The following is a 9,766-nucleotide window of genomic DNA, read 5'->3' as shown; positions in this document are numbered from 1 at the left end:
GGACGCCGCCTCCCAGCCTCGGCTCCATCTACCCGGTGCTCAGCCGCGCGGCGTCCATAGCTACCCAGCCCCTTTCTTTTCAGCCACGAGCGCAACTTAAGAGACACCAAAGTTTTTAGCCCAGGCGGCGAGGCGAGGCGCGGCCTCCGGAGACGGGGGCGGAGTTAAAAGTGCGGCTCCGCCTCCTCCCCCCCCTCCGGCTCAACTGCCCTGGGACTTGCCCCGCACCCGCTGCGAGGTGGGGGGCGGCCGGGGGTGGCAGGGCCGGTCCAAGGTTCGGCCCTCGGACCTGGTCATGGCCAGTGGCGGGCGGGTCAGATACAAAGAGCAGCTTGGACCGCGGGGGTCGCGAAGGGGACGCGGGGGACCCTGAGGCCGCGCCCGGGCGGACGGGAGTCCCAAGCCCTCGGGGCGCATGAGGTTGTCCCAGCGGAACGCATCTCCTCCAGCCCGGCCCTCACCTCAGCGGCCACCCGCCGCGGACGCCGATGCGCGCAGGCGGCTCCCGGCTCAGTCGCGGAGCCTGCGCGCGCCAGCCGCGCACGCTCGCTCCGCCCCCTCTCGCGGTGGGACGTGGCCGTGGTCGTGGGCGCGTGCGCGCGGGATCCAAGAGGCGGAGGCCTGCCCCGCGCCCGTCTCCATGGCAACGAGCGTGCGTCTAATTCCCTCCCCCCCTCCCGCCCCGCCCCGGGGGCTGTCAGGGGCGGAGCCCACCCCGCACCTTCCTGCCTCCCACCACGTACCCGCTCCGAGTCACTGAGCGAGAGCCCCTCGGCATCTGGGTTGGCGAGAGCACCACGACTGCGCGGCCCAGGCGGGGAGGGCGGTTCGCCCGGGCGTTTCCGCCCCGGCGGGGAGAGCCAGGCTGGGGTCCGGGAAGCCGGCGCCAGCGGGGAGCCTTTGGAGAGGCCTCTGGCTCTGGTGCGGGCCGTGGTCCTGCCACTTTCTCTCACTGAGGCTTCGCGACAGACTTGGGGACAGAGCAAGGCAGGGCCACTTGCTCCCGTCCTACAGTTGAGGAAACTGAAGCCCAGTCTGGGCTCAAGGAAGGAGCTAGTGGGTGCAGGGGCTGCAGCCTCTGCCCAGTCCAGGTCCCAGCTGCCTGCCTCGGGCGCTGCGCCGCACGCCACCCCGGCCAGAGCCCAGGGGCGATCTGCCACCCGGCCAGCCAGCCAGGACAGTGCTAGGGGGACCCCTTCCTGGGCTCCTCTCTCAGGTCCCGGGTGCGGCTGGGGGAGGCGGGGGGCCCCCCAGCCTCGCGTACACCAGGACACTCTCAGGTCAAGTGGGAGCCCCTTGAAGACAGGTTTAGTCTCCAGCCCCTGTTTCTGAGGACCTACAAGCAGCAAATCACCCTTCCAGGGCCCCAAAGATAAACCCCTGGGCTCCTGAGAGGCCCCGTCTTGCAGCGAAGACAAGTCTTGCTGGGTCAAAAGTTCCCTGGGACCCCGGCACACATGACCCGCTCGTGCCTGGGGGGCACCTTCTCGTGGACCCACGGCTGCACCAGCAAAGGGCAGAGGGCACCCAGAGTTCCCTGTGCTCCGGGCTTCCTTCCTCCAGCTTCACGTGATTCCTTCCACGGGCAGGGAAGGCCGTCCCAGGCCTCCGGGCAACGGGCAGGAGGGGCCCCCGGCCCCTCACAAGCAGGCGCTCGGGGCTGGGCCGGCAGGGTCGGGGCAGTTCTGTTTTGCTTGGGAACGTCGGGCCCCTGCTCAAGCCCGGTGGGGGCCCTAGGCACGTGGGCGGCACACTTGGAGCGTCTCCGGCGAGCCGAGCAGGGCGCCGGCTGAGACAGCCCCGCCGGCAGGGTCTGCACGGGCAGTCGTGCTGCAGACGCCCCCGCGCGTCTCCCAGGAGCCCGGCGTCTGCCGCCGCCCTCGCCTGTCTCGTCCTCTCCCCTCACTTCCTCTAGCCTGGCGGGGGAACTCCCGCGCCCCACGTCGCAGCTCCGGCGTGCCTTAGTGGCGTCTGCGCGCTGTCTGTCGTGAAAAGAGCCTGCCTGGGACCGGAACTGCAAGCCAGCAGCGTCGCCGGCTTGGTCTCCCGGGGCTCCCACCGAGCAAGCCCCGCGCTGGCCGCCGGGGGGCAGCAGCCGGGGCCCTTCCGCGTCCCGCCCACCTCGCCCTCCTCCCAGCCACGCGCTAACCCCAGTCCTGCCTCCCTCGGGGCGGATTTGGCCTTTGTCTCCTGCTTTCCGCTGTCCCAGGGATCCCCACAGGCTCCTTAATGCTCCCTTAGGAAATTTCCAGAGAAAGTGTCCCCAGGGCTCCCTGGAAGGGGACTAAAGAGTGGACACGCCCCTCCTTTCCCCAGCTCCTCAGTCCCCAAGTCCTGGTTAGTCGTCCGGGAGGCAGTGGGCAGAGCCTCTAACTTGGATGCAAAGGGCGAGCTCCGTGGTGGGGGGGTGGGCGTGGTATGGTGCTGTCACAGCACCCCTGGGCGGCTCCGACTGAAACAGAACCCACGGGCTCTTTAGTCAGGGGCCCGATGGCCCGCCGCCAGAATTATAACTCTCAATACCAGAGTTTGGTAAAACCAAAAAGAAGTTATTTAACAGTTATATAGATTTAATTATTTGCGGATTTCTGCCGTTAGGTCTTATGTTCCTTGAAGCACCCACACACACATAGTCCTGCCCCCCCCACCAAACCAGGCTAGTTTTAGAAAAGTTAGAGATACCGTTTCCCTACTTTCTAAACACAGTTCAGCTTTTCCGGCAGCTGCCAATTACTCAATTCTGATTGGGGGAGGCCTTGTCTGTGTTGTGGTGCTCGTCAGCTTTTAATCCAAAAACTCGTGGATTCTCAGCCTCCTTGTAAACGTCATGGAGTTTTTCCTTCTTCTTAATCCGCATTGAGAACCCAGTTCTCAAAACCGCATGGCGTGTCCCCAGTTAAAACTGCATGGTCAGCCTTCTCAAAGCGGCATGGTCAGACCCCCCTTTGTAATCCGCATGGAGAGAACGTTTCAAAAACGCATGGTCAGTCTGGTTAAAATGTCTGTCGCTTATTTTTAAATCCCTAACTGCATCCTGTGATGCAGTGCGCATGGCACTCAGTTCTGACCATTCACAGAACCTCATGAAGGCTCTGTGTGTTCTTTCCATACCATCCCCCGGTCCAAGCCCCCTCCCATCTACCGAGGCCTTGGATGCATTAAAGCCATATTGCACAACAAAGACACCAGCCACCAGCCCCAGGCATGTGGAGGCATCCTGAAAGCTGCTTCCTTCTCCCCATCCCCCAGCCGCAAGCTCGGGGCGTTTTTGGACACCCCTGTTCTGTAACAGTGTGGTGTGTGCACGTGTGGCTGTGAGCCCTGCCACTGGCCCTCTCCCACCCTCTGAAGGCAGGCAAAGCCCAGCCGCTCACAGCCTAGTTGGGGCCACCCCCGCAGGATGGGCCGTGACTGAGGACCCACTGGCCTCGAGTCGCCCCGACTCAGCCTCACGCTCTCCTCTAGTGCCTGGAAATGTCCCCTCCAGGCGCACGAAGGCAAAGGCAGGCAGCCTGCCCTCTGTCCCCATCCCTCCCCCACCCCACAGGTGCCACCCCACCTCGCTCAAAGTTACATCCCTTTCACACTGGCGGCCAAACGGCTGCTCACACAATGCCTTGATCAAACAACACCGCCTCCTTGAGTTTAAATTTTATTTTACAAAAAGAGAAATAAAGAAAACCGATAGGCAGTTATACTGACTTACAATTGTTCTGTTTGCTTTTTTAAAAAAGTGACATGAAACACAAGTAAAAATAAATACGTCATAGAAACAGCCAGTTGCCCAGTCTCTGGGGCAGGAGCACCTGCCCTGTGGAGAGGAGGGAAGCCCTGACCACACCGGCGCTAGAGCACCAGCCACCAGGTGCTCCTCAAAGCCAGGCGCAGGTCCCAGGCCTCAGGGGGCGTCCTGAGGAAAGAAGACGGAAAACCAAAGCCAGGTGCAGGGTCCCTGGGGCCACCTCATCTCCCCCTACTCCTCCTGGCAGCACTGTGGCCTTAGTGGTTATCCGCTCAGACCCCCCCCAACCCGCCTGGACCCCTTCCCCGGACCTCTCTGGAGAGGGTACAGGAGAAAACCAGTCTTGAGCAGGCTAAGGGGATTCTTTCGGTGAGCCCTCAGCCCACCCCGAGAAACACAACCAGACAACAGTTTACACTCACGTGCACATGAGCAGGCGTGTGCGTGTGCATGCATGCACACACACGCACACGCCTGGGCTGAGCTCTCTTCCAGGGGAGGGTCCCGGGTCAGGTCACAGTATGAGGTCCCCCCTCTCCTGAATATCACCCCAGTAGTGGTAACAGAGTCCTCAACTCTCCCCCAGCCTCTGCCCTGCAGACTCTGCAGCAGCCTGCCCCCCCCCCCCCCCCCCCCCCAGTGTACTGGGTCACCACATCAAACAGGCCTGCGGGAGGACAGGGGCAGACTCGGGTCCCTGAAGAGCAAAGACGCTGGGCACTGCCTGCTTAGGAAGGTCATCGTAAGACGTGGGTACTCATAAAAGGCCCAGGGCCAAGCTAGTGGCACAGACAGACGGGAAGAGGTGACAATGGAGTACACCGGGCGGGAGAGAAGTGCCAGGAGGGGGGATGGAGTCTGAGGGTGACGGGTGGAGAGCGGAGCTGTCTCAGACGGGCCTTGGGTGTGGTTCCCTGGGAAGTCAGCAGAGGGCCAGGAGGTCTCCTGGGGGTCCACTAAGGACAGGGCCCCTCTCTCAGGAATTTGGGTGGGAGGAGAGCCACTCAGCTGGGTTTACAGGCGGCCATGGCTCAGAAGCGAGAGACTGGTCTTCCAAGGAATCGCAGGGAGCTGGGGAAGAGCAGGAAGGGAGGCCTGGCCAGGAACACCAGGACCAAGGAATGTAAAGCCCCAGAAGACTTCCACATGGGACTGGGATGCGGACTTGTTTCCAGAGCAACACCAGGCTTGCCCAGACTGACGCAGAGGACCTCTGCTCTGCCGACAACTTTGGGAATGACAGTCCCACCCACCCAGATGGCTAGAGTTCGGTTGGGTGTTTCAACCTATTAGCAAAACTTGACCCTAGCTTTGCTTCGAGCCTGGGAGTGGGAAATTTCATATTTAGTCGTGAATCATGATATACACATTTCATACATTAATTCTGAGGGAAAAGAGCCCGGAGGAGCAGAAGGAGTCATCCCGAAGTCAGGAGAGGGCGCGGCCGATGCCCAAGTGCAGCCCTAGCGGGTGAGGGCTTTGCAGGTACCCAGTCTGAAGAAACAGCTCTGACCCGACATGGCTCACCTACTTCCTTACTTAAGTGGCTACTTTGTCTCTGTTTAATTTGTATGCACAAAGATACTAAGAAAAGGAAATCAAACATCACTACAAATGGTAACCCTGAACAGTAAGCTGCACCAGTCCCTAGGCCGAGGACCGAGGCTCAACCAGCCACACAGGGCTCGAGAGGCCTCTGACAACTTCCCCAGGCAGGTGTGAGGGGACGGCCCCTCCTCGGCTCACATCACTATCCTCCCCTCTCTCGGACCTGCCTGGCAGGTGGGAGCCACCCCCCCCCCCCCCCCGCCAGTGCTGATCAAAGGAGCTCAGACACCATCCCTGGGCTCTGAGCCACTTCCTGCTTCCCTCACACAAACGCTCACGTCTGCTGTGCGTGTACACTGCCTGCCAGCACACAGAGACAGCAGAAAAGTCAGGGAACTGTTTTCACGTTCATGGAAAAAAAAAAATCAAACCAAACCACAGAACTGGCAGCAGTCCAGTTTTCCATGACCCCACCCCCGCCCGCCGAAACTGTGGAAGCCGCACATATCAAAGAGAGCGTCTCTTGCCAGGTCTGCCTCCCCAAACCAGGGCCTCTCCCCAGCCAGAGCGAGACCCAGCCCTTGGAAGCACTGGGTCGAGAGCACGTATGTGCTGCCTCTCAGAATACCCATCACTTCGTGGTACCTTCAGAGGCCCATCCCTCCAGTGACTGTTCAACTCCGTGCTGGGATAGTTTCTAGATTCTCAGAGCCCGCCGCTGTGATTGTCCAGAGGTGCACCCAGAAATACCCCTCCTCCCCCAACCACACACGCACACCTGGCCAGGGACCCCAGCGCTCCGGGGCCTAGAGGCGGCAGTTGTAGCCCAGGGGCTGAGAACCGGAGCTGCCCCCCAGCCCGCCCTATAGCAACAGCGTCAACCCGAAGGCCCACTCCACCCGAGTCCCTTCACCATCCAATCCTGGGACGCATCTGAAAGAGAAAGCACTAGTCGGAACTGCTGTTTTTAAATTATTAAAATAATTTGCATAGCTAAGTGGTAGATCTAAGGCTTCTATGAGGAGGAAGGAGTCTGACAGGGTGCTTACGAAAACAGAAAGAAGCGCCTTCAGTCCCCCTCTCGGTGTCACTGGACGGCGCGCACGCACGCACACACACACGCACACAGCCCCGCTGGCCATCTCCTCGCGGCTACCCTGGGGACCACACCCACAGTGTGTAAAGCCCTCCAGCAATGAGAATGAGCCGGTAGGAAGAGTTCCAGGAGCAGCTACTACTAGAGGCGACAAGACTCAGCGGCCCCCAGGGCTGGGAAGAGGCAGGTGCAGCAGCTGCCCTGTCACGGGCGGGTGGTGAAGCTCTCAAGACGACAAGGTTAGTTCATCATGAAGAAATGCCTCGCAAAGTCTCAGTAGCTAAGGGGGGAAAAACCAAGAGGAAGACAGCCAGTGTTTACGCTCAGAGACTAGGTGCCCCCGGCCCCCCGGCACTGGCGACAAGAAAGGACAGACCCAGAGTGGCCGATGTGGTCATTTAAGACCAAAGCCAGACTTAAGGCTCCTCCATGTTGCTTCAAAGAGGATGAAGGGAGCAGACGTCGGGTCCACACTGACCACCTGCAGGCCTGGCAGGAACCTGATGGTCTATCCCATCGATGCGGTGGCCACCTGTACACAGCATCGAGAGCCTGCCTCTAAGGCCATCAACAGAGGACACAGCTCCAGACCTGGGCTCCCCAACTTCCCAAGAGCAAACTGAACGACCCCCAGTCTCAGTCTCTGTGAATGAGTCTCACTCACCCCCACTCCATCTCCAGGCGGTCGCAGGGCTCCCCGATCCTCCTGGCAAGTTGTTTCCTGGACACCTAGTTGCTGAGTGCAGGCCTTGGTCTGGCCTCGCTCTCCTTCCTTGGTCAGTTGGCCACCCCCGGGGACTCACACACCAGCAGCTATGGGGTCTGGACTACCTTCAAATGGCCCTTCCCATCTCCTACATAATTCCCTACCCCAACACCCCCCCCCCGAAAAAAGACACATGAAAACTCCAAATAAATAATTGCCCATAAGAAATAAATTAACGTGGAGCTCTCTAAGAGGGAGGGGAGGACAGGAAAGGCCACCAGGAGAGCCTGTTGGGGGCTCGGTCCCATCCCTGCTGCGCGCTCTCCCTCAGGGTGCACAGCCGGCCTCACGCCCTGCAGAGGGAGGCCTGGCTGACAGCCACCGGGGGCACAGACGGGGGCTCGCAATGCCCGTCTTCTCTCAGGACGTCCCGAGTCCCAGGACAAGTGTGGCTCTGAACACCTGGGACGGGGGCTACCCAGGCCTGTCTTGCCCGACCGCAAGGAGATGGCGGTTTCCTTGGCTCTTTTCCAGGGCTCACCCCGATGTTTGTACTAACAGCTGCCGGGAACCCCCAAGCTCTGATTTCCATTTTTTAAAAGATAAATTCATTTTTAGTTTTCCCCTTATCCGTCCTTCCCTCCCTCCTTTCCCTCCCACCTTCACCCCTGCGGTTACATACCATATGTACACACACACACACACACACACACACACTACATACCACAGGTACATATACACACCTGCACACACTACATACAACACACGCACACACCACACACCATATGCACACACATACACGCTACATAGCACACACACACGTACACATGTGCACACACTGCATACCACACATGCACATACACGTGCACACACACTACACACCATAGCACACACATATACACACATACACACTACATAGCATACGTACACACATAAACACGTACACTACATACCATGCGTACACACACAGAACATAGCGTACATACACACATAAACACACACACACACACCTGGTCTGCTTCTTTCCCACCCCCTAAGAAGACACACGTCACATGGAATCTCCGTCTGCTCCCCCTGCCCACCCCCTTGCTCCCCGGGCGCCCTCCCCCCACTCCCCTCCGCAGGCCAAGCTGAGTCACCTGGTAAGGCAGGCCTCTTGGGAGGGCATGTTCCCCAAGACAGAAATTCGACGTGAGCATCCCCACTCAGAAGGGCAAGCAAGCAGACGGCCAAGCAAGGCAGGCGGGAGGCAGGCAGGTCGCCCCAGCCCCGCAGTCCTGATTGGGTCCCTGACTTCCCATCTTGCCGCTCCGCTGGCTGGTCTGTCTGCCGCTTTTGTTGAACTGCACCAGAGCCCTGCCACTACGGCCAACCGCCTTCTGCGTCCTCCTCCTTGTCCCTCCCGCCAAGTGCCCTGTTCTCAGGGCCCAGGTCCCTGCCTTCCAGCTGGGGGCCCCGAGTGAGGTGGAGAGGGCTCCCCAGCTACTTCCCAGTGACCTCTATGACGTCATCATCCTTATCCTCATCATCATTGGAGCTGAACCCCACCTCGGCAACCTCGTGAGCGTCGAACGGAGGCACCTGGGCCGGGAGGAGTCCGCTGGCCGGGAAGCCTGCGTGTGAGGACACGTAGCCGGGGTAGACGGACATGCCCCGGGAGAGGTTGCTGGGCAGGACGGGGGACGGAAAAGGCGCGAACACCCTCGGCTCGGACAGGAGTGGCTGTGAGAAGGGGAGTGAGTAGCTGGGCAGCACCCCCGGGACTGAGGGGCTGAGCATGAGGGAGGGGTTGCTGGCAGTGACTGAGGTAGCCGTGGAAGGGGGGCTGGCGGGGCCTGCCGGCACCAGGGGGTCAGTAGTCACTGGGAACACCAGGCGGGCGTCTGCCAGCAAACTGGACAGCTGGTAGTAGGAGGGGGGGCTGCCCATAAACAGCGCGTTCTCCCCGGCCTGGGAGGTGAAGGGCGGGGTGAGGTTATGGTTTAAGGAGACGGGCGGCATGGCGAACCCGCCCGGAACCGGGTACCCGTGTTCGTAGGGCGGCACGGGGGCTGGCAGATGGCCCTTCCTGGACCGCCGGCGGGCTGACTCCTGGGCAGCAGGTGGTGTGACCAGCTTTCGCTTGTGGCCCCTCAAGTCCAACACTGGGTGCCTGTCACCACAGGGCTGGCCAGTCACCAAGAGTGAACTATTGAGGCAATGCCCCCCATGTCGAGGGTCAGTCCCGAGAGCTGTCCCAGGCACGGCACTGCCGTCCACCAGTGGGGCCGGGGGCCCAGGCAGGGCGGTGGTGGAGCTCGGGGAGCTCTGATGGGACTCCCGGGCAGCGGCCACCTCTGCGTACTGCTGGAGCTCACTGATGATCTCCGGGCTGTCTGGAGAGACGGGCCTGGTCAGCCCCTCGGGGTCCGGGGCTTTGGGTGATGAGGCACTGTGTCTGCCATTGCTTGTAGACTCAAGAGAAGGCCCCTGGGAACCTGGGGACAAAATGAAGGCAGAGACTCTGAATGGCCAGGGAGAGAAGAATATAGGAAAAACTTACATGAAAAAAAGAATCCTGTCCTGTGGTCCCCAAAACTCAAAACAGTTTGATGTCTGAACAATATCACTCAGTTAACTTTTTTCAGTCACAAAGAAAGAAATCCTTTGGTTGAGAAAACAGGTCCATCTATGA

At 60.3% G+C, this 9,766-nt stretch overlaps 1 protein-coding gene across 1 annotated transcript in view; it reads right to left on the bottom strand.

Annotated features, from left to right (window-relative positions):
* Positions 1-8,422: 8,422 nt before the first annotated feature.
* RAD54L2 (RAD54 like 2) overlaps positions 8,423-9,766 on the bottom strand; it is a 69,095-nt gene continuing 67,751 nt past the window's right edge. Inside the window, exon 22 of the mRNA XM_090284836.1 lies at positions 8,423-9,569. Coding sequence (XP_090140962.1) covers positions 8,575-9,569 — 995 coding nt within the window. The 3' untranslated portion in view covers positions 8,423-8,574. The remainder of the gene's footprint in view (positions 9,570-9,766) is intronic.

The sequence above is a fragment of the Furipterus horrens genome, unplaced genomic scaffold (genome assembly GCF_987537825.1).
Source record: "Furipterus horrens unplaced genomic scaffold, mFurHor1.1.pri manual_scaffold_7, whole genome shotgun sequence".
Taxonomy (NCBI): domain Eukaryota; kingdom Metazoa; phylum Chordata; class Mammalia; order Chiroptera; family Furipteridae; genus Furipterus; species Furipterus horrens.
This window is presented reverse-complemented; position numbering and strand designations above follow the sequence as displayed.